Below are 24415 nucleotides of genomic sequence, written 5' to 3' on the forward strand. Positions count from 1 at the left end.
TGCTATAGACTACTGTGGTTTGGGACAGGTAGGTAATTTTAGGGTGGTACCTCTTTCCTTATAAAACATAGAGTTTGAAAACAATTGAGAGTACGTTGGTTGCTCAGATAAACTTGACCTACTAACATGCTAAAAAGATGGATGATTTTTTTCCGCTCTTACCAGACAGGCTAGCCAGCATACACATGAACCAAAGGAGGGAGAAAAAAGTACTACCAGAAGGAAAACAAATGTTTTACCTTGAGTCTTCTCATTCAAACGACATGACTCTCCATAGATGAAAAAGGGATTCCAAATGACCGTACTAATCTAGTCCTCAAGAAATAATGAACCATAACTTATAGATCTCAGAGCTAGAAAATCAGCAAGGTCAGGACTACAACAGCTATAATTAATAAAGAGTGGGGTGGTAATGAAAATTAAATGAAGATTTTTCAAATAATCTGCATTCTAGGTGATTCACAACAGAAATATCAGCATTTATCTTCACCAAACTCACCAAGTAAACAAATTCTAAAACTGTCAGGGGATGAAAATAATCCAAGAGATTTTAGAGATTGCATACAGCTAGTGAATGTATTCCTTCAATCTAGTAAATTCCATTTACATAGATATGGAATACATTCTTGAGAGAAATTAAGAAGGATGGATTGCAGAAGCATATTCATTTATTTTAGTTTTTAATCACTGTAACTCAACATGAAGATGTCTGGGAAAAGTAATTTACCATAATAACTAAAAGTGGAAATACATCTTTTTCAGAAAAGCAATAATGAGAAATGTATTTCTTCCCTGACGGAGATGTAAGGACGGAAGACATTTTGAAATACAGTACAGATTGATCACTGAGAAAAAAATGCATTAGACATTAAAAGCCATTAAGCTAATTTACTCAATAAATTCTAGAAATTAAAAACTAGCATGAATTTGGTTTAATGAAAGCCAAATACTTCAAATTACACCTACATTTCAGATACATATGCAATTTTTACCATATTGAATTACTAAATGCAATTGTACAAGAAATGTTCTCTGCTGACCTAAATAGATTTCTCTCAACTTTCAGATTAAAGAAAACAGACAAACAAACAAACAAACAAAAAACCCAACACATAAGGATACAAACGCAGGAGCACCACATTCATTTTCTTACACCTTTCTCCTCTCCAGATAACAAATCCTCCTATACTCTTACTTGTTCCTGGCCGGGCATCAGAAACATCCACCAGTGGTCCTGTAGCCTGTGACACAGACTGGTAATGTACTGTGTGGGTGACAGTCAGTGACTTCTGTTTAGACGTCTCTCCAAAGTCAGCATCAGTTAGTAGAACTGTTGATCTGTCATCTGCAAGCAAAAATACTCATCAAATATTGAATAACGAAATTTATTTTTGTCTTCGTAACAGTTTTAAAATAAGTTCCCACATTAGTTTTCATCTGGGCTTCACCAAAGACAATGCAGTTTCCATTTCTGTGCAGGGCTGGAGTTGGTTTTGAAGTGTGCACAGCAGCCTGGGAGCCTCTGGCTTTAATTGCAAATTTCACAAAAAAATAAGGAATAAGTGTAATTTTCCTGTTTTTATTTGGGATTTCACCTTGGAGTTGTGCAACTGAGACAGGCCATTAAGCATCCTTCCAAAAATTCTGTTGTGTGTAAATATTTTTGGCCATAATTCTTTCTTCTCCATCTTTTGTATGCTGCCCTGTTTCCTCTTCATTTTCAGAGAACTCAGCTGATCCCTTCAACAACATATTATTATTATTATTATTTTTATTAGCATAATTAGTAATGTCCTCAGTGTAATTACCCATGTCTTCCCCAAAGGAGGTCTTCAGGTAATATCACTAACTAGCCCTCTACTAGTCATCTTTTTTTTTTTTTTTTCCACAGACAGAATTAAGGCCATGACCCAAGACTTGTCTTAGGGTTCTGCTTAAATTTAAGCACCTCAGTACCCTACTAAAGACAATGGAAACACTCCTGCAGGGCAATTAAGCACCCTTAAGTCCAGCAAAAGCTGTTCTACAAGCTAAGGACTAAGCCCTACCAGCTCTCTCTGCACCAAAGAGTCCTTCCTACAACAAACTTCACTACTGTAGGTCTGAAAGAGGAGCTCTGGAGAGCTTTATACAAGTCATGAAAGTTGTAACATGAAGCTGGACCTTTGGAAGGACTGGAAAAAAGGTTGAGCACTGACCTTTGCTGCTGTACAGTTCTGCTGTCTATTGCCTCCCAAGGGCTAAGCTATGTTCACCAAATTTCTGTACAGACCTTGCAGCCTGCAGAAAGCTAGTGCTACACAGATTATTTTTTTCCCCCAGTTGTGAACACCTTATTGTATTTCTTTCACTTTAAAGAGGAATCTGGTCTACTTGACTGTGGAAGGATTAACAGTGATAAATCTTCCACTGAATTTGTATTTGCAGAACAATTATGTGCATGCTATCAGATTTTCTTTTGCATTCTTTTCAGTCTTTTTATCTATTCTTGCTATGCTATATAGCTTTATAATGCATTTCTGAGGGTACTGGCAGCAACAGGGCTTCTATCCATTTACTGATGAGCAGAGGGTGATCCACTTCTTCTAAATATTCCTTTTTTTTATTTATTTTTAATCTTGACAAGACACTGTTAATGTGAACAGTGCACAAAAATATAACTAGCATTTTTTACCCAAAGAAGGCCATAAATAGAATGAGCATTATGAAACCAAATTATTCTATCTCTGGCAAAAGATGAGCTCTTATTCAGGTTGGGAATAAAGCCTCTTGGCAGTAAACTATGTCAAAGCCTGCCAAAGTGACTACTTATTCTGAATGCTTTGTGTAGAGCTGTCTATTTCCAAGGCACTGATCGCACTGCTATAGTTAAGGTACTAATGGTATTTCCACTATAACCCCCTATTGCTCAGCAATTGTAACTCAAAAGTAAAAGCTGTCTTTAGGATGAAACTTGGCACAAAAGACTGCATCAAAGTGGCGAACTTTGGGAAGCTCAAATTTAAAAAAAAAATAAAAAGTATGTTTTTCAGGTGAAGTGTAAGTCTCCTCTTCAAATCCACTGCACTGTGAAATGGCACCCCACTATGCCAGACCCTATCAGGTGTGACAAGGTGTGGGATTAAAGCAGCTTGTTCCTCCCCAGTATGGGCATGGACAGGAGATGCTGCTCCTGGTTTGTGGAGCCTTCTCCAGCTATGCAGTCCCTGAGGTGCTACTACATTCTCATCCATCAAAGACTTTTTCTACATAGATTTTGACCCCAAAAGTTAGAAGTCCAACAAGGTCAGTCATTCTGGAGTGTCTTTCCACAGTCTGTACCCACAGAGTCATGAAATCAGGTTATATTTCTATTCTGTTGAGACTTCAGACATCTTGTGTTTTGATTATTTGAAAAAGGCAAACAAATCTGTTTACATGACACTTCAGCTATGTGCCAGCCACACAAGAAATACTGTTTTCTGATGTGTGAAATATTCTAGATTTGAATTTTGCATAGATAAACAAAAGTTGAAACAGATCAATATGTTGATCATGTAACTTGATAAGAACAAGTGGATACAATGTGCAACATGTAAGTTTTAGAAGATGTCTGTTTGAAATCCTTGAATACTAGTTTTGTAGTTTCAGAATTTCATTTTCATTTTCCTTATACGTAATGCCAATGATCCAACTGTTTAGTCAAAGTCAATTGAGAAATCAAAATGAAAATCATTAAACTGCCAGTCTTCATTTTCTCCAAGCTTCTCTTTCCACTAGTTTTATTTTCCTAATGTTCTGAATTATTTTAAATATTATACTGAGACTACTGAAAGCAGAAACTGATTTAAAGGGGAGGAAAAAGGGGAGATTTAAATTAGAGGTTAGGAGGAAATTATTCTCTTGGAAGGATGTGAGGCACTGGAACAGGTTGCCCAGAGAAGCTGTGGGTTCCCCATCCCTGGAGGTGTTCAAGACCAGGCTGGATGGGGCTTTGAGCAACCTGATCTAGTGGGTGGCATCCCTGCCTATGGCAGGGAGTTGGAACTAGATGATCTTTAAGGTCCTTTCCAACCCGAGCCATTCTATTATATGAAAAGAAACAGTTAATTTCTCAAATGTGACAAATTACTCTGCAGCTCTTCCTTCTTGATGCATGCAGTCAGAGGAAAGGTGTGAGGTAAAGGATGTCCACCAGAAGTGCTTGTTTTATTAACTGGTGAAAACAAACCCAACAATAATTTACCAATGGTCTCCATCGTGTCCCTCTCCTCAATCAGAAGCTGTGCTCTGGGAATGTCTATGTGCATCCTCAGCGTTTGCTGCTGCTTATTAAGTGTATCTGATGTCCGGGTATTCTTGCTGGAAACAAAAGAGAGGCAAACACAGTAAGATTCAGCCTAACTGAAAAGATACTTGCAAACTTGCTAACTATAAGTCTGCCCAGCTCAAACTAAAAATAATAGAACAAATCAGCAAAATACTCATACATTTTATATTCCCCTCTTCAGAACAAGCACTTGGTATTATTTTATTGCATGCGGCAAGGCATTTAGATGAATGCACAGTGTCGAAGGTTTGGTCTATTATTTTTCAGCAGGGATCTTTTGAAAATTTCATATAGTTTTCTACAAGTGTTGTCATATAAGGAAATTAATAAAAAGTTTTTAAGATTGACCTTTTCTTTCATTCCTTATGAATGTAAGTAAAGAAATATGTAACTGATCAAACAGGTTGGTAGGAAAATGTCTTGTAGTAATTTCTAATTATTTCTAAACTTTCCATTATTTTTCCTCAGATAAATTCCAAATGTCACTAGAATTGATAAATGACAAAGCAAACAAATGACTAGAGATTTAATTAGTACTAACAAATTGCACAAAATAAATAAAGGTTTTAGGTCCATTGATGCTGCAAGAGTAAAATTGCAAATCTTGTTTGCATTCATGGATTATTTCTAATTGATTGATGCGATATTCTAAAAAAGAATCTAAAACAATTACTCTATCATCATGCAAATTGAAACAATTTCATTTTGAAGTTTGTGTACCAGAAAATGACTTCTTAAATGAACTGTCTACCAAAAGCAAATGAAAATAGATAGTAAAATTGAGTGCTACAACCATTTCCAGTACAGAACTTGCACCAAGGAATCTTCAGACTGCACTAAAAACACAGGAACTTTTTACCTTTTCAGATGTAATTACTCCGTTGAGAAGAAGAAATATTTGCAAATACTTGTTTAGGTAAGATGGCTGAGAAAAATTAAGACAAATGACCTATTGGTGTGATTCAAGTACTCACATATTAAAGGACTTTAAAATTCAGTAGAGGGTCATTTTCTGGTGCAAAGTAACTGTAAATCACTCACTTTAATTCTCCTTGGGCAAAGAATTATTGTTATTAATGGAATCTTCAGAGGACTATTAAGCTGCATGATGATAAACTCACTCCTTTCCTAAATGAGGACCTCTACGTAGGAGTTTAATGCCACTTTGATGCATGCCAGATGAGACGACATTTCTAGCAATTTGCCTTAACTTCCTGCTGTTTCCATGCCAGCAGGACATAACTATTCTAGGTTTGGGGGTACCCTTACATCTTTTTTATGAGGAATTTCCTTGTCACTCAGTTGTCAGAAATTCTGACACAAATCCAGGACTAAGATCTTCAAGGCACACAGGTACACACCTCTGATTCTCACCTTCTGTTTTACCCTCCTCTTGTGGTCCCCAGCATGATCACTATCTATCCATCTCACAAACTTTAATGTCTCTGTCTTTCAGAGGTCAGGCAGTACTATTGCTCTGATAGTACAGATGGATAGCTGAAATGCATTCAGACAGCCTACAACTGGTGCATCATTTAATCATTCTGAAAGCAAAATATCAAGAGAGCTACACAGGGCTGACAGACTTGTCTCCATATGTAATCAGTGGAGAATAGTAGTCACAGTGTCTTATTAACCACATAAATTTTCAAAGACATTTAGGATTCTCAAATGCAGATAAATTCCACAATGACGTTCTCAAAGTCTCTGCAAAATCTCTGCATGGATTAGATGCCACTATCCTATTGGTTTCCACTCAAGCTGCTGAAATGTTCTGAGAATTGGAGACTAATATATTATCTGCATGCCAAATATGCATGAATAGATGCCCTTGAAAAGTCAGGCCACACTGGGCTTGTCCAAGATCACACAACAAACCTGTGATCAAACAGAAAACTGAATTTGTGAGATCCAATTTCAAATAAAAATCAATAATTCAATACTTATTAGATACATTCAGATACATATACAACACATGCAATACAAAATCAAGTCCAATAAATGAATCCTTGCACCCTTCACCTGCTCACCAGAGTTTTAGGAGGCAAAATGATCAAATCACACATCTTCCTCAGAGAATGCAGAATACAGAATGCTCTAACCCTGGCATCATGGTTAGAGCTAGAAGCTCTTCTGCAGTACACTCTGTATTCCTACTATTGCAAAGTATTGAACAGTACAGAAAGAATTGTTTGCACCACAAAGTGCAGAAGGGCAGTTCCACAGCTTTGTAGCTGTACTGTTCACCTGCCCAGAGGGAACTCTGAATTTATTCTTGGCTCCAGGGAGAGTTTAGTGCAAAATGTGTGGAAAGTCCTTCAAGTCAGAACTGAAACCTAAGACTTTTTATGTTCAGGAAGATTCCCTACTACTAATCTTGAGTTATGCCTCATCTTGTGTGATCTCTCTCCTCTTTCTTACTGGTCTAATTAATTCTCTATGCAACAGCACTGTGGCATGGAGTGTCCAAACACAGAACAGGCAATTGGCAGTGCCAAGAAGGTTGATGCTAATTAGCATGTAACCTCTTTCTGGCTCAATGAATTTTAAATTATTTTCTGCAGACCACAATAACTCAACTGTCAGCTTAAAAAAACTGAAGTGCCAACAGCAATTATGTGCCTCTAGGACTTGGCAGTGAGGCAGAGATTTTTAGTATTGCAATTTTTGAAGTTTGGTGCCCAAGTATTTTCTAACCTAGCAAAATTCAGGCATCCAAGTATTATAATGGCCTGGTGGATGAGGAGCCCAACAATTAATTCTTTAAAGGGAGGAAACACATCTACCTGTATTTTCATTCATCTACAGATACAAAATTTCAAAACTTAAACATGTGCTATGTGTCTATTCTTTACCTGTCAGACCTGGAAATGATTTGTGTGTAATATAGCTCATTCTCTCCAATTCATTGAACCTCTGAGCTCCAAATTGTTAGAGACTAGGAGCCTGTCTGGGGAACGAGTCAGTATGTATTTGCTGCATTGCTTTCCTCTACCCAAGTGTCTGCTTTGGGCCACTATTATAGACAAATACTTGGCTACACCTGTGCCTTTGGGTCTGATTGAGCAGAGCTTTTATGTACAGTCTGTGGATAAACAAGCCCTTCTCCAGAGCCAGTACAGTGCATGATGCATTTTGAAAGAGCGCAAGTGCACATAGTTATAAGAATATTTCCTCTTTAAATATTCTTCCTAGATATGTAATAAAAAAATACTTATCTGAGTGACTGAAAATGTCCGTATGCACAGCAGGGTGTTAGATCAAGCTAGTTTTGTAAAGGGATAAAATATATCACTCTGTAAAGTTATTCTGGGTGCTTGCTGCCAAATCAAGAGTCAAGCCACCTCAGTGTTTCCTGATGTCTAAGCTGGTAGTTGTAAAAACATACCAGAAACTAAACTTTGTAAATAATCTGCCAGTCAAGGGGATTTTCAGGGAGAAAATATTCCTTACCCTGTGTTCAAAATTAGAAAGCTCAGCCAATTGCTACACCAATTCACAGTGAACAACTACAAAGAAGATGGCTGGATCTGCTTTCACCCCAAAAAAGATCAAAAAGCTGTGATTGTACAGCAGCAGAGATTTTTATTTGCTAGTTTAAAGTATCAGCAACAAGTTGTGCAGCTCCTGTTAAACTGCTAACTGCTGGGGCTTACCCTGCTCCCCAGGTATTTGACTTAAACAGCCAAAGCTGGCAACTTTCAAAGCAAAGACTCAAGCTCCATTCTTAATCCGCTTTACACACACTTATAAAAATCTCCTCAAACGGGAAGATACACAAAGCTCTCTCCATCCCTCACACCTTCTTAGCAAGGAGGGAATCTTCTTCTCTGCATTATATCCCATACTCAAGTGGCAAGGCACAACCAATGGCCACCCTTTTTCTTGATATTTGTAACACAGCAGATTTTGGTGAAATCTAAAATATATAAAATATCAGAAGCTTTATAATATGTTACTATTGTTTTGGAAAGGGCCGTTTATCCTTTGATTATTAACATGCTACATCTTCAGGAGCATATAGTGTTGGTGGGTGGCTCAGGTTTTTGGTTGGGGGTATTTCATAGCTGTTTCAGAAGTAACTGAGTGTGTACCATGTGGAAAGTTCATCAAAATAGCATCACTTTGAGAGTTCCAAGTTGAGAGGCTTCTCCATATGTAGGACCTTAAAGTCCTGCCTTATTAGTCATTTGCCTTTGTTCACACTTTAAGTATAAAATATGACTATTTAATAAAAATAAGATTATTTTCAAATAAATGAATGGGAGAAAATGAAAGGAGAAGCAAAAAGAAACAGTGGCAGACAATTACGTAGAAAAGCAGCTCTCAACTAAAGGCTAGGAAGGGATCCAACTGCTGTCTGAGTGTATCAGGTGCAGAGAGCAAAAAATCTTTAAACTTAAGGTTAGCATTGGCAGAGGGAAAAATGGACCATTTATGCTGGCAGTTTGATAATTTTCTAAGCATCAGAGGAGTAAGGCTCTGAAATTGCCATGCAGAGGTGGTGATAAGACCAATGGAGTTAAGCAGGGTTAAGGCAGAGGTTTACTAGTTTTGCAGAGGTATTATGTGTGGTTGTCCATGGGACCGAATATCTTCATTCAGAAGTTGCATACTGAAGTCCATGCTGGGTTTCTTTAGGGAACAGGCATACTGCATATGCTAATCTGTGCCTTTTTTTTGTGTCATGAAAAATGTGTCGCAGCATATCTCCTTGAAATTGCTTAAACCTGCAATTTGCTGCTAGCAGGGGTTTCTAAGTTGCAAAAAAGAATAAAGTGACCTGAACTGCATGACCAGTTTTGTTAAAATCAATGGGACTATTCAGGTGTATTTGGAGACTGATGTCATAGAGCTGAGTTCACATTAAAACCATCTGTCACCATGTCTTGGGTAAGTGTATTCTTATAGTAGCAGGTGAAGCTTATCATAGGTGAGGAAGTTTAGAGTATGCTTCATTTGATAAAATATCCATGACATTCTCAAATTTGTTCCTTAAAAATAAAAAAGATTTTCTAGCAAACAAAAGCTCACTTGAACTTAGAAATATTCCCTTGTTGATCTCATTTTCAAATATATGCAGCAGATTTAAAGTCCAACATTTTCCCCAGATAAAACAATAAACACTGTAGATATGAAATTTCCATCTCCGAAGGAATTTAGATGCCACAATAGTCATTCTGTTGCAATTCCACAACTGAATTAGATTTCTGGGTGCTGAACTGATGGAACAGAACTGAAAAATAATAAATGGATTTTCCTGCTCTTATACACCTGAGGGTATAAGCAGCTACATAAATATAACTGTAGTATTACATAAATAAAACTATAAAGTTTAGAGATATTCACATCCAGGCACTTACTGCCTTCAAACCCATGATCTCAAAAGGGCAATTTCTTTGGTACATATTATGCAAATGTTTTTCTGAATAGGAAAAATGTCCAAATTAACCCACATGTATTCTATAATTTAATCCACTAATACAAGAGACGGCAAATTTTACTATTGTGTTCTGTTACAGGACTGACCACAAACTGTCTGTTTTCTCGTATTTCTAGCCATCAGTGTATCCTAGTTTTTAACAGAGTCAAATGGTGTGTTTTGAGAAAGGCTTTAGGAATAGAAGACTCCTTTTGTCCCTATAATAATTTTTAAGTATGATGCCATAGCTGACAATTAATTTTCAATTTAAGAAGATTGAATTTATTCTTACCTCATAAGCATTTCAGCCAAACTCTTTGCATCTAGAATAAAACAGAAAAGATGTCAGGAGTTGCTATCTGTTTGTATCACAAATGAAAATTTTTGTGATAGATGGATTATTAGGAAGTGATTTGAATCAGCCATATGTAAGACTACTGTCAATTCTCAGATCAGTAATGAAGACAAAATAGTGTCCAAAAGTTCCTACTTTTGTTGGAACTGCATTTCACTACATTAGATCTTTCTGCCCCAAAGAGCCCTGTTTAGTTCCTCAGTAGCACTGAAAATGCTTAGAGATGTACAACAACTGTTGGATTTGAAGAAAAGGGAGCATGGAATAAAATAGACTTTAACTGGAAACAACTACAGACACTCTTTAGAAATGCAGATATTTTAACAACCAGCAGGGTTCTCTGTTCCTTCATGCCATAGTTAGCAAGCAAGAGGGTGAGGAAGGAAGAAAGGGCAAGAGGACAGAAATGCTGACATCCATCTCTGGACAGGAGCTGAAGCTGATCTGGACGAGCAATTGCCAGCCTGCCGTTTTCAAACCCAACCTGACTGCATGGAGGAGGTGCAAGGGAGGTCTCCAAGGAGAGATTGGTTGCTCTCAGGTATGAATGCTTTGCAACTAGCAATAATTCAAAACTTCTGGGTCTTCAGAGGGCTGTCTGTATGCAAAACAGAAGGTAGCTGATTCCCACTTGGATCAGCCCTGCAAAATGAGGTACTGCTGATGGAGAAGTATTCCCATTATCATTGCTGCTATTATTAACATAAAACCCTTTGGGGATATCATTATTATGGTAAACACCAGATCAAAGTACACAGCTGAAGGTTGGTTCACCCAGTGTTCTTCAGGTAGCTTCCTGTGAAACTTTATAAACATACAATAATGATTTCTGTGGTATTATTCGGCAAAAAGACAGCTACACTTTGTTCTCCTACAGTTTGCCACTAAACAAACTCACTTGAAAATGCTGAATTCAGAGTCCCTAAATAACAATATCACAGAGCAACAAAGCAGCCTTTTGTGCAACCAAGTAAAGCAAATCCGAGAAGAAAACAATTCAAGTTCCAAGTCTTCAAGGAACTCTCCTGTTAGGTGAAACTTTAAATTCCTCCTCTTATCTCCTGCTTGTAAATCTACCTGCATCTTCTAAGACATTTACTGAATTTGTCTTTGTTTTCTCCCTCTCACTTCTGAAACCCTTTTTATTCCTTAATCACCTCTTGGGTCTCCTACACCTATTGCAATTTCTTTGTCTGTGATCCTATTAAATTTCCTGCCTTTAAAATTCAGAGGATGCAGGCAGAAACAAACCATCAACTTAATGCATCACTCTGGTTACATTTATATTTGTTTTTAAAAGGGATAAACAAAGTGCTCTTTTTATTTTTAACAAAACATCTTCCACCAACTTTCTGCATTCGGTTTCTCTGACACTGTGCCAGCTTGCCTGTCTTAGACTTCATTCTTCACAATTACTGTTGCAGCTGAAATTCTGTGCTTCTTCTGGGTCTGCTTGTTCCACTCCTTTATTTTTAATCTTCCCCTTATTCATTTTCAGCACAAAGAATGGAAGATTCCTGCTGAAGGGAAGGACTCTGTCTGAGATGTCTGATCTTATTCAAACAGCACTACATTTAGGCATATAGACTTTCTGTTTTTTTTGCTATGGGATAGATTTTGCTGTGAACGCTCCTGTAAGTGCTTCTTCACAGTACAATACCACAAGGACAACATCTTTATGTCATAAGGCAAAGTACAAGCATGCTGCTGCTCCAAATGACACCAGAGATAGTTTTCGTACTGACTTCTAAGGACCTTGAAAGGGATTTAGATCTTTTGAAGAATAGAAGGGAAAAAAAGAAAAAGAAAAAAAGAAAAAAAAAATCTGATTCCAAGTCTATTTTATTTTATTTATTTTATTTTATTTTAAACAAGCTTTATGATGCTTCCTGTTTCCTGTTGTTGTAGCAGCACTGGGATCATGTAGGGCCTTGACGCACACATTCTCCCTCTGGCACACCCAGTAATGGTGATTTAATATACAAATATTTCTTTCACTCAGAGAGTGGATTTGTAAAGTAATGACTGCATCCTTGACTGAAGACTGTGGATATTTGTGCAAGTAGTGCACAACTCAAGGAAAATGAAAGGAATAGACTTGAAGATTGACTGACCTATTTCAGTTCCTTTCTAGATTAGTTTCCCAGGATTAAATAACAATATTCATGGGATTTTTGTTTGTTTGTTTTTGTTTCAACCATAAATGTTTTAAAAATGCTAGGAACCCAGAGTTCTGAAGTGTGTAATTCAGTCCCTTGACTGTATTGACTAGATTGTCAGAGCGCCTTGGATGACCAGCTCAGATGAGTATGCTCGGTTTGGTGAAACACACTGGAGGAACTGAACACAGGTATGTTCACTCTTGTGCCTTTTCCCTAGCATTGAAACAACTTCCCTCATATATTCTCAGATGCTGCACAGCTGTGTTCCATGCTGCATCTGGGAAAGATGTTATGTTTTCACCATTAAACATGTGGCTCATATTCAAATGCACATTTACATATGCTCTTGGTCAAGGAGATGCAAAGGATCAAATCGTCTGTGCATCTTCAATCAAAAATAGCACGAGACTTCACACAAGATCATGTTACATATCAAAAACTGAATGAAATAGTAGTGCAGAAAATAAAATAATAAAGTCATCAGGGTTTAACAGATGAAGAAAGTTGTTGCAATGGACAGCAGTATTAGTAAAGATAATGGTGGCTCTACTGGACACACCGTTTGGTGTAGGACTGGACGAAAACAAATGTCCCAAGAAGATAAGGGATCTTATGTATTTGTCAAAGGAAAACCACAAACCCTAAAGCTACTGAATATGATAACAATGTGTCCAAAACATCAGCTACAGAAGAAATGTCTTTTTCACCAGATAATGGGTATAGACTGCAGACTACTGTATATTTCCTGTAATACTGTAAATATTTCTGTATATAAATATATAAATAATATATATAAATATAATACTGTATATTTCCTACATGACACATTTCATCAGTAAATTGAGAAAGCTTCATAAAAGGAATCAATATCCCAGCCAGCGGCTTGTCTCCTAGCTTTTGGGTAGGGAAAACAGGGTTCAGAGAGGCTATGGATGACTGACTGAAGGTGACAATCTCCCGTCCCAGCCAAGCATCACCCTTAGTGAAAAAGTCAAACTCCTCTCAGTGGTTTTGTAACATGACTGCACAAACAAGGATATACTCAGCAGCAGCCCTCACTTTCATTTGCTTCTTTAAAATACTTAACACATTTGGCTTGCCACTTGGGAAATCAGGGTCCATGATACAGTTTTAAATAGCATGGTGCTGCTTTTGAACTACCATGCTGCACTGACACTTTCTGCTTGGGTTAAGGTGAGCTGAGTTTGAAAACAAAGGGAAAACTATTTCAGTGGTAGTGGAGCTAGGTTAATAGTAGAGAGAAAGTGGTAAGTCATCGGGTTTCTCTGCTCTAATGTGTGCTTACCTACTGAATCACTGCATGAATTCTAGCACTCAATTGACCTTCTTGTGCCTTGACCTGTGGAACTACTAAATTGGACAAAAACTCAGGGTTTTGCTGTAAAGTACATTTTCCTTCTAAACAGAGTACTGCTGGAAAAATAAAATCATACTATGTATGGCACAGGAGGAAGACAAGGGTTTACGCATTCCTATGTGCTAAAACAAGCAGTAAAATGATTAAGAATGGAAAGACTACTGCTTTAATGCCATATTTACCGCACAAACTGGAACCAGGACCCTATCTGTCTGTAAGCATAAATCTAAATGTTTGCATGAAGAATATACTGCAAATAAATCTGGAATTCCCACTCATGTTTGTCAAGCAGGTTTGAAGAGAACACATCTCCTGGAGCAACAAAAGCAAGAATTATGCAATTTGTTACTTGCACAAAATTGCTTAGAGGGTCCAACAGCGGAAAATATTATTTCTGATGTAGACTGAAAGAAAGTAGCTAGTGGGTTTAGAATCATGATTTAGGAAAAAGGTGTCCTGAGTCTCAAGAAACCCCACCAAATAATATATATCATATCAAGTGATAATGACAGGATATTTTCCATTTTCCATTCAAAATGAATTCAGAAGAAAGTTGAACACAGCAACTACTACAGAAGAACATTTTTTATTTAGGAGATCAGGAAAACTTGCAAGCAGGAGTTTTCTGGAGAACTTACTAAGGAGTTCTCTGGAACAGCAATGCTGATTGTCACTAAGAATTTTAGAACATGAAATATTCTCCAGAAGAGCAGAAATGGCTAACATTAGGTCAGTCTTCAAAAAGAATGAACAACAGAAAAATCTGAATTACTGTCAATCTGATCTTGGCAATGAACAAAGGGGATGGAAAAAATGGTATGAGTCTTGATGAGATGAATGAAAGGAGATTGACTACAAGTCTATATTCATTGACCTTAATTATTGAATCAGCCACGTCAAGCTAAGTATTCTGATGAAAATAAAATTCACTGAGAATTGTTGATGTTGAAAAAACCTCTCACTGAGATAGGATTAGGTAAATTCTAAATATTATATTTAAATTCCTTTAAAACAAAGTTTTTGTACTTCAAAACATTTTACTAAGAAAGGAGCAATAATGCAAAAAATTAATATGGCAACCATCATATATGATTTCCAACATATAAATTGATACATATCAAAATACAATTTTAAACAAAGTATTTATTATCTTCATGCACCATGGAACATTACACTGTTGGTAGTTTTCTCAGTGGTCTGGAAGTAAATAAGATAATATCTAATAAAAGTTTGAAAATGACATAAGAATTAGGTAGCTAAAATATAATAAAAGTCACCAATCTGGATCATCAGGTAGGCTGATCACAAGCTAATAATTTATCTATATTTATATTATATGACCACATGGTTACATATATCAAGAATACAATTCTTAGCTGTACAATGGAGAATGTTATCCTATTGCACTGTAATTAGAGAATTATCAGATGATCTCAGTGGATAAAAAATTAAAGGCAAACTCTTAGTGTAATGTTGCAGCCAAAAAGGTGATTCTCACAGGTATGGAGAAAAGAATAAAAAGGACAAGAAGAAAGATTTTTTGTCTCTATATCTGGTGCTGACGTGTGTGTTGTTGGAATACTAAATTAATTCCTAACATACACAGATGAGGAAAGGTACTGGAAGATTACAAGGGGACCAGAGAAAAGCCTTGAAAGGAATGAATGATGGGATAATTACAGAGAAAGATTCAAGAAGATTCATCTGTTCAGTTTACCAATTAAAGTATTAAAGAATTACTTGATCACTACCATATAAAAAGAATATCCTCAAAGACCAAAAATATGATACAAAAGAGAACTTCAGTCACTGCATGACAGACACAAGTATAATGGGACTAAATGGTTTTGAGGTTGAGTTGTAGCTTGACAAATTCAGATGAGAAGCGAGATGTAACTTTTACAGAAATTGTAGTTAAATACTGATGACCATCAAAAGGAGTGATGATTTCTTTGTCACTGGCTATGTTTAAGTGAAGATATTTTTTGAGATTCCTATATTTTGAGAGAAAATAATTCAGATAAATCTTACATTGTAGAAAAGCCACATTGGCTGGTAATCATAAGCCTTCCTTAAGCGATTGTAACTCAAGAATCTAAGAAAAACTAGATGTTCACAGCCATGATTTCCTGGAGCAAGACTGCTCAAAATATCCTGCTCATTACTGGATGGAATTACACAATATTTCTCAGAAGATAAGATAATAACATTTTCTTCACCACTCCACCACTTTTTTGATGAAGAAAATATTTCTCAGAGGTAAATGACTTAAAAAATTTCAAATGAGAGAGTTATTATACAACAACCTAAAGAATCAAAAGGCCCTAATTTCAAGAGCTCTGTCTGAACTATAAGGCTAGTGTCCTCTTTGATCCAGGAATTTGCCCATGCCTAAGGGCCCTTTATCTCTGTCTTCATTGCAAAAAAAATATCCAAAATATCATTCCAAGAGAAAAATGAGACCCAAAAGAGACAAGAACAGATGCAAAGGTGAGATACATAAGGTTGGCCCTGATTTTAATATCATAAACATATTTTGGTTAAAATACTAAGCATTTTGGTCATTCTTAGAAATCCTTAGATTCGTATTTGTGGATGATAAATCATGTTGCTTTTTATTCAGTATGTGATTTGAAAGGTATTTTTCAAATTATTTCAGTGTAATGTTTACTATCGTGTGCTACTGCAAAGCCCACAAGGCCAAGTGCAGAAGTTGCAGAGTGCAAGGGTCAAAAACCTCGTTGGGACTCAGCTGGAGGTGCTTACTAGAAGCCCAATACAGCTAAATGAATTCATAAATCTAAGACTTATTCACATAGGAAACATGAATTTGAATAAAGATTAGAGAAAAGGACTTTCAGCTACAATGAATTGTGAGTGAACAGTGAAAAGTTGTTTTAAGAGTTTTGTTATAATACATCATAAGGAAAACAATATGGTAACAAATCTGAGAATATCTGGATGTGTTTTCTAGCCTAACATCTGGCTACATTAATTGCATAATTCTGGAATCACTTAACGTCTGCTAGAAAACTGAAACCCTTCCATCTCCAGAACATCTGATTTTAGTCTTTTTTTTTTTTTTAAAAAAAAAAGATTTTATGTTATTGAGACTATTCACAAGATAAAGAAAAAAAAAAGAAAGAAAAAAAAAACACAACAAAAATCCCCAAACACCAGTACTTGAGAATTATTTTCCTTTCCCTCATGCAAAATAATGGTTAACAGTGGTTATATGGTTCATTGTTCGACTAGACTACAAAATGATGAAAGAAGGAATTTCTGTAAAAAACACATATGTTTTACCTGCTACATGTTATAGGAAAATTATACCAATTGGGGATTGAACCATTTGGTCACATGCAGCCCCACTTGTACTTCTGGGTTTGGAGAGTGTGTATATGTAAGAATAAGTGCCACAGCTCTCAACTTACCTCGCAGCCTCTTCAGTCTCTGCTCCCTCCTCCTCCTTCGCACAATCAGCAGCATCACAAAAAGCAGCAAGACCCCAACCAAGATACAGGAAATGGTCACCAGCATCTTTAACCCTTCGTTGGTTGCCAGCCCTTCCTCACTTTGCACAACTGACTTAATGAGTGGAGGGATTGTACCTGGAAACAGTGTCATGATATTAGATGCCTATTAATGAAGACAAAAGATTGAGTTCTCAGGAAATATGGCATATCATATGCTTCAACCACATGCAAAACATAAAGAAGGATTTCTCATGTTCAGGATGGATGCTATGTTTGTATGTATAATGGCTATGCATGCATAATCAGTCACACTGGTAACAAGCCACTGACAGCAGGGACTCAAATTATTAGAAATTGAGAAGAGGCATAAAGAGGTGTATACATCAACAATGTCATGGCTTTTTTTTTTTCCCAAAAAAAATATGGAAAAGAAGTCTGTGTTCATTACACAATCATGTACTACAATTAATTTTAAGTACTTTAAATCATTCCAAAGTTCTAAGACATCTCAGAATTGCTACCTATATTAATCTTTACTATGGAAAAGTAGCATGGCTACAACAGATTTATGCTCTGCTTGGCTTTTCTTTGTAAGGGACATATATGACAACACACATTTTGTGCTACACGCATCACATGAATCTTCTACATTCTTTTATCATGTCTTAGGGGTTCAGCAGTGTTATTGATCTTAGATTCAGATAGCCAACCTGATGCTAATTCTCTAAAGAGAGTCTGACATTATACTTATCAGTAAAACAGGAGAGTAACGCTGGATAAAAATGAGCAAATTTTGAGAGTGAAATGAAGGAAATGAATCTGCAAAGCACTCACATTGGCAGGCAGCTCACTTTTTCATTCTGGGACATATTTGCATTTTGAATATACCTGGCTTCCTGGTGATATGTAATACCTGAACTTTTCTATTCTTTTTTTCTTTACTTCTAAAGGACGTGAGAAGAATACAGCATTTTCTTTGGAAAACTATTTAGGTATGGAAAGCTTCTCACTCATTTCCTGATTACAATTAAACTGCTACATGCAACTACAAATGAGGCTATAAAATGCAGATTTGTTTGAAATGGGTACAAATACGCAAGTATTGTGAACTGTGATGACTGTCGATGAAAGCTATTCAATTTTAACCAGCTACTGAAACATAAAATTGGCTACTTACTTGCTAAAAGTAAGGAAGATGAGAAAGAAAAACAGGCACATTTTTTACATTTTAATTGCTGAATTGTGTGATATAGTTATATCTCATTACGTACCACAGAGTATCACAGAAACAAAAGAAAAAAAAAAAGTGAAAAAAGATATGATGCAGTACAATGCAAGGGTGATAACCACAGTGGAAATGTGAATCTGTAGGCATGTTTTGTTTGTTTGTTTGTTTATAAGAGCTGTTTGAGTTGTATATAAAAAGAATAGTTCTCTTAAGGGATGGAGATAAACAAAAAAGCTACAACCCAAAGCTATATTAAGTACTTCAGAAAAAAAAAAATCTTACAGTTGTATTCTGAATATTTTTCTAATTTTATATTGCATTTCTTTCCCATAATTTTCTATAATTTTGTAATTTTCCATTGCTTGGAATAAATACACAGCAGGATTTTTTCTTCTTGTCTTAACCGACTGAAGGCAAAGAAAGTGATTAGACGGAGAAATGGAAAGGCCTGTGAATTCTTGAAGGAAATACTAATAACTGTCTCTAGATCCTGCTGAATACTAAAGGGACGAACTTTACACTGAATTAGAGTGACACAGATGACTGGCTAAAGACTGTTGCGTTCAATATTGCCTGAAATTATGTCTTGATCTCCCTAATACTTTGATTCAAGTGGCTTCAATTTCAGTTAAACTGTAAGTTTACGTATCCTCCACATTATCCATGTGTGGATATTCACCAATGGAATTAAAAATTGCCATAACCTAAATCTGCTATCCATTGAGAAAATACCATTTCAACATTTGTTGCAATCCTAGGTTGTGGCTAGAAGTAAAAAAGTGAAAGGTTTTCCCAGAGTAAAGTCCCAGACAAACTGGAAATATTTATTTATTTATTTATTTTAAATTTCAGGTCAATTCATCATTGTCTTTTGTTAGCCTGCTTTACTGGTGCTTCATAGGAGTTGAAATCTGAATGTCTCTGACCCAATTTTCCCCTATGTCCTTCCAGCATCTCCCATTGCACCTTGTGACTTTAGGACTGTGAAGTGTTTTCCTGTGTCCTAAGTGTTCTTCATGGTAGGAAGTCTCCTGGTGGGCTAAAATCAATTAACAGAGTTTAGAGCTCCTACCAAGCTGATCTGATTTAATGTCAGGGCTACTGAGCAGCTGATCTCTGAGCCAGGAAGCTCCTTTTCAGTACTACACTCTACAGCTGCACATTGCTAAAAATATCTCCTTAAGCGTTGAGTGCAAATGTTCTGAAAAACAAGGGGCAGGGAGGTCACAATATCCTGCAAGCTGAAAGTGGTTAGCTGAAATATCTATGAACAGAAAGCAAAGACCTGCACATAGACCTATCATTAACCTTTTGACACGATTCATCGTGAAGGGATTTCAGGTGAATTATACTTAGCCATGATATTTCTCAGGAGCTCTAGTGCAGATCAGCTATTGAAGTTCAGACAAATTGACTGAAAGAAGATGTAACTCAAGGACTTCTACAAATTTGGCAAAGGCTTTAGCTTAAGACAACTAATGCTCCTAACACATTTGCAGCATTTTGTATCCTAGAACATTCATAGGAGTATTGTCAGAACTTCAAAGACCCATCCTTGTATCTGCTTTACCCTAAGGGCAGTTGTGACCCCTAGAAGCTGGAAGAAGCTAGTCTCATATCACAAAAGGAATCAATGGTAGAGGTAGGATTAGTACTCAAAAGCAAGAGCTGGCCAGAAAGTTTCCACTGGCATGTTTTTTGTGAAAGAAAAAAAAAATCACTGTCTATGAAAGCAAAAAGATTCTGCAGGAATTATTGTTAGAACATGTTGATTTCTTGGCAGACACTATTTTCCAGGTCTGAAGCACCTTTAAGCCTACACAGTTTATCACTGAATGAATGAATGGGAAGCTGGGACTCTGTAGGGACATATTTTGTTTTAGAAGCACTGAAAAAGCTCTTCCATAAAACCCTTTATGTGGGAATACACCAGTTTCAGTTTCCCTAATGATAATAAGAATGATCTTATCATTTTAGTTCTGCAACAAATATAACAAATTCAGAAAACTTGAGAACTGAAATCCACTTGTCTAGTCATGTCTTCCCCTCTCAATGTTGTGGCTATTATTTGAGATCATATTGCCTCTCTGAGGCACAATAAAGTCCTGGCAAGGCATGCTTGACAAATAAAACCATCAATGCCATAAATGAAAAATTTTCAAGCTGACCAAAAGCAGTGGCCCAGGAAATTTAATGCTGCAACCATTTTTATTGTTTCATTTTCTCACTTTTAAAGATGCCATACAGTAACACAGAATCAAAATGGCATGTAGGTCACAGTAAGTGAAAACAAGCTATGTAGACAAAAATCAGAGTCTGACAACATTTCAAATCAGGTCATTGTAAGAATGTTTGATTGCAGTGTTATCAGTGGGAGTTTGAGGTTCCAGAATTGCGTTTGCAGATCATCCCATTTTAAGATATGTCTTAAGACTGTCCCAGCCATATACATGTAACAATAATTGTGAATATATTTAAAAAAAAAATAACTGAAAGTTATGGCACCAGTAGAAAGAAATTGGAAAGGAAAGAAGATAAGCTAAGTAAAATGGAAATAAGTTAGCCCATAATATTTGAACAAGTTTTTGACATTTACTGCTTAATAAAACAGGTTCTAAGTCTACCCGGCAAGATCTGTCAGCATTTGTATAAGAAGTACTTGGATCTTCTTTTTCTATAGGCCTCAAGAGCTGAGAAAAAAATTTCTCTTAATTTTTTTTTTTTGGAGTTTCTGAAAGAATGTGAGGGCCCTGTGGCAGCTTATCAAAATGATACATGCCCTCATGTTTTCACTGTGGTGAGTGTTATTCGTGAAAGGACAGCTACAAGAGCATGTGTTAGTTGTCTGCAAGAACTGTTAGTTAGCAGGTACACAGAGTGTGGTAGCATTAGAAGATGGGTAAGGTGCAGAGGTTTAAGCCCTGACAGATCCATAGCCTACACTTCTGGCTGGGAATGGGCCTTGTTGCCTGCTCTTCCCTGAACCATAGCAGGGGATTCTCCTGGAGAGCGCTGGTTTGTGTGGGCCAGCTCTGTGGCAGGGAGATGTGTTAACAATACAGAATCATGAATGGTTAGCAATTTGGTGCTGTAGCTGGGCAATTATCTGTTCTTGTTTGAACTTGCTCACTAGTCCTGTTGTTTAATTTAACAGTACAGATGTAACAAAGTGATTGCATAATGCAGCACAATATCTCTGGCGACATGACAACGTATTACACTGAATGTCTCCAGAAAAGCTCTGGCAATTCACACTAGAACAATTCAAGAGATCGCCATCTGGAGCCATCTGTACTGCTGTTTTGCCAGAAATACCGCCATTCCCCACTACAGAGTCAGCAGAAGCACACATGTGCCACCATCACTTTCAATAAATACAGCAGGATATGAGCTGAAGTGACTGACAAATTGGCGTGTTTGCTCTCACCCTCTTGTTCTGGCTTATGCAAGAGTGGGCAGTAACCCCTGGCAAAAAAGGCAGGATGCAACGATTCCTCCATCCCCTGTGCCCTGCTGCTGAGCATGATAGAGCCATCTGTCACACCCATTAGTTTCACTCTTCCCTGTCTGTAAATAGGGATAATAGCACTGCCATCGCTTTGCCCTTGGAGGATGTTGTCCGGCGGCTTTCCCGGAAGACAAGCTAGTTAGCTGCTCCGTTGTGTCACGTAATAGGTTTTCAGCTGTGTCACAAGGACATTGCATGGAATGGCAATGAGGCAAGTCACCACAATAAATTGCTGCAGGAACCAATTGTATGGAAGACAAAAATCTCGTGGAAGAGATGCATGAAATACTAGCAAGTGCTTCTGTGAGCACTGGAAGTAATGACACCTGGTGTCTTATGGTTATGTGTCTTATGGTCGATTGACTTTGGTGCTGGATATGTTCCTCAGTGAGGACAAATAAACAATTCCTCTTTTCTGCCTGGCAGCCTAGTGTCATGAAATCTATAGGCATTTTACATCTTTGAGACAGTTATCCCTCTTACAGCACAGCTAAGCAGATTTAAAAAGGATTTTGTGTGAAAAAAAAAAGGAAGGAAGGAAGGAAGGAAGGAAGGGAGGAAGGAAAGAAGGAAGGAAGGAAGGAAGGAAGGAAACAGACAGAGAGACATAAGCAAAAGCATCAGACAAGAAGTCAGAATAAAAACAGTACCTTGGACACGTAACTAAAAAGATATACTTACTGCCATCATAATTAAGCGTTGCAAATTTGGCTTGTTTCTCTGCACAGCCAGCACTGTTGCATACTCTCATTTGCAGTTCGTACCAGGTTGCCTCCTGGAGGTCATACAGTATGTAGGACTTTGACAGGGATGTCCGCTGAGCAGTTGTCCAGACTGTCGTCCCAAATGGCCGGTACTCCAGGGTGAAGGAGGTGATGGGGCAGCCACCATCATTCCAGCCTATCAGGTTCAGCCTCACTCTTGTGGTATTGATACTAGCAAAGAGTTCTTGTTCCTTTGAAAACTGTGGCTCTGGACGCAATGATATATTTCAAGTGAAACTCTTGAGTATTACAGATATAGGGCTCTCAAAAATATAATATTAAAATATATTATTTCTGGTACAGTCCTAGCTGTACCAGACTCAATATCTATATATTTTACTCCTTCCCTGCTACCTCCTTCCCCGCTACCTCCTTCCCTGCAACCCCTTGCCTTCTTAAAGGTTTCTTCACACTATGTGCCAGACTCAAAAACCTAGATTTTCAAATCCATATGTGAAAAATATCCATATGCCTCTGTATGGACCTGATTTGTCAGTTTGCATATATTGGCAAGAGTCAGCTTGTGAATCTAGGGCAGAAACTTCATATCATTAAATGCCCCTGTTTACTGCCTTGCAAAAAAAAAGAAAAGAAATTGTGTGCTTTCCTTTTTTTTTTTTTCTGAGTATACAGAGGTTTTTCATTTGCAGAAAATGTCAATTTTGAGGAAAATGCAACAATATATATATATTTGAAATATTGATATGTTGGCATTGCACATGTATTTGAAAATAATATATACTTTGAGTTTTTTATTTATGAGTTGTTTCCATTCAGAAAAGGGTTGGCAGGTTGACATTTCTACATACTGGTCTTGCTTTGGGATCTAATATTGTTTCAGATGATATATAAATTAAAGTTTTTTGACAATTCTATGTAATAGGTGTATACTGACAGTTAAAGTGGCACTTTAGAACTGAAATAATAACAGTAGGTGGACAAAACAGGTCATCAGCAAATGTTATTTACATCAGAGATTATTGTAGAGTACTTAAAAGTATTATTCTGCTAACTGCTTAGCAGAAAAAAATATTTTTACTTTTGGAAGCTACAACTAATCTAATAAAAATTATCTATAATGTGCTGTTTCATCCCATGCCATATCAGCATCTTATCCTATGAGGCCTTTTTTATTTTTGTCTTTCTTGATGATGTTCCAAAATATATACTCACTTCTACAGGAATCTAAAAGAAATTGGTGATTCCTGTTATGGATTATGAATTATTTTAGTTGGCTTTGTTAATAGCTTTAGATAGAGATGCTTCTACAGCATTCACGTGAACAAGAATGACTTTAATATTCTAAATCACACAATACTTTTTTCAGTCTGTAAATGTAACACAGGTATGTATGTCAAATCCCAGAGAAATTCAAAAGGCTGAGAAATCTGCTTTCTCATGAACTACTTGCATGTTACCTGTAGCATGCATAAACCTCTCCCCATTTCAGTCAAAGAAATCTAGAACATCCATCATCTTGTTCTCTACATGTCACTTTCTTTAAAGTCAGTGAGTGGATCATTCTCCCTGGCCACCAATATACTCAGTATGTACGAAGTGATCTGCTGCCTCTCCTGAGCTTCAGCAAGTCATAGCAGTTACATCTACTGCATACCAGGTCTTCCTTATGCCACTGAGTGTCAAATAAAATTTCCCACTTTGCTGTGACACTCTAGAGATTTGCAACAGCGCAGGTGTGATAAATAGTATATAGGACAGACATACCTATCACTGTAAACTAACTTTATTATGAAACAACTCTCAAATCAGAGTACTTATAACCAGTGTGAAGAGATGCAAGGTGGGGCGATCT

General features: G+C 36.9%; 1 protein-coding gene across 7 annotated transcripts in view; it reads right to left on the bottom strand.

The window, feature by feature from the left end:
* DSCAM (DS cell adhesion molecule) overlaps positions 1-24415 on the bottom strand; it is a 473116-nt gene that overhangs the window by 25415 nt on the left and 423286 nt on the right. For 5 of the 7 annotated variants that reach the window (XM_080576586.1, XM_080576585.1, XM_080576587.1 and 2 more), the window contains 5 exons: positions 22520-22810; positions 17061-17237; positions 10024-10054; positions 4226-4341; positions 1196-1345 (listed from right to left, as the gene is read on the bottom strand). In XM_080576586.1, coding sequence (XP_080432712.1) covers positions 1196-1345; positions 4226-4341; positions 10024-10054; positions 17061-17237; positions 22520-22810 — 765 coding nt within the window. Of the gene's footprint in view, positions 1-239; positions 354-1122; positions 1346-4225; positions 4342-10023; positions 10055-17060; positions 17238-22519; positions 22811-24415 lie in introns of all 7 variants that reach the window. The other 2 variants (XR_013945106.1, XR_013945107.1) reach the window with 2 other exon arrangements.

Source organism: Anser brachyrhynchus, assembly GCF_964034855.1.
Source record: "Anser brachyrhynchus genome assembly, chromosome: 1".
Lineage (NCBI taxonomy): Eukaryota > Metazoa > Chordata > Aves > Anseriformes > Anatidae > Anser > Anser brachyrhynchus.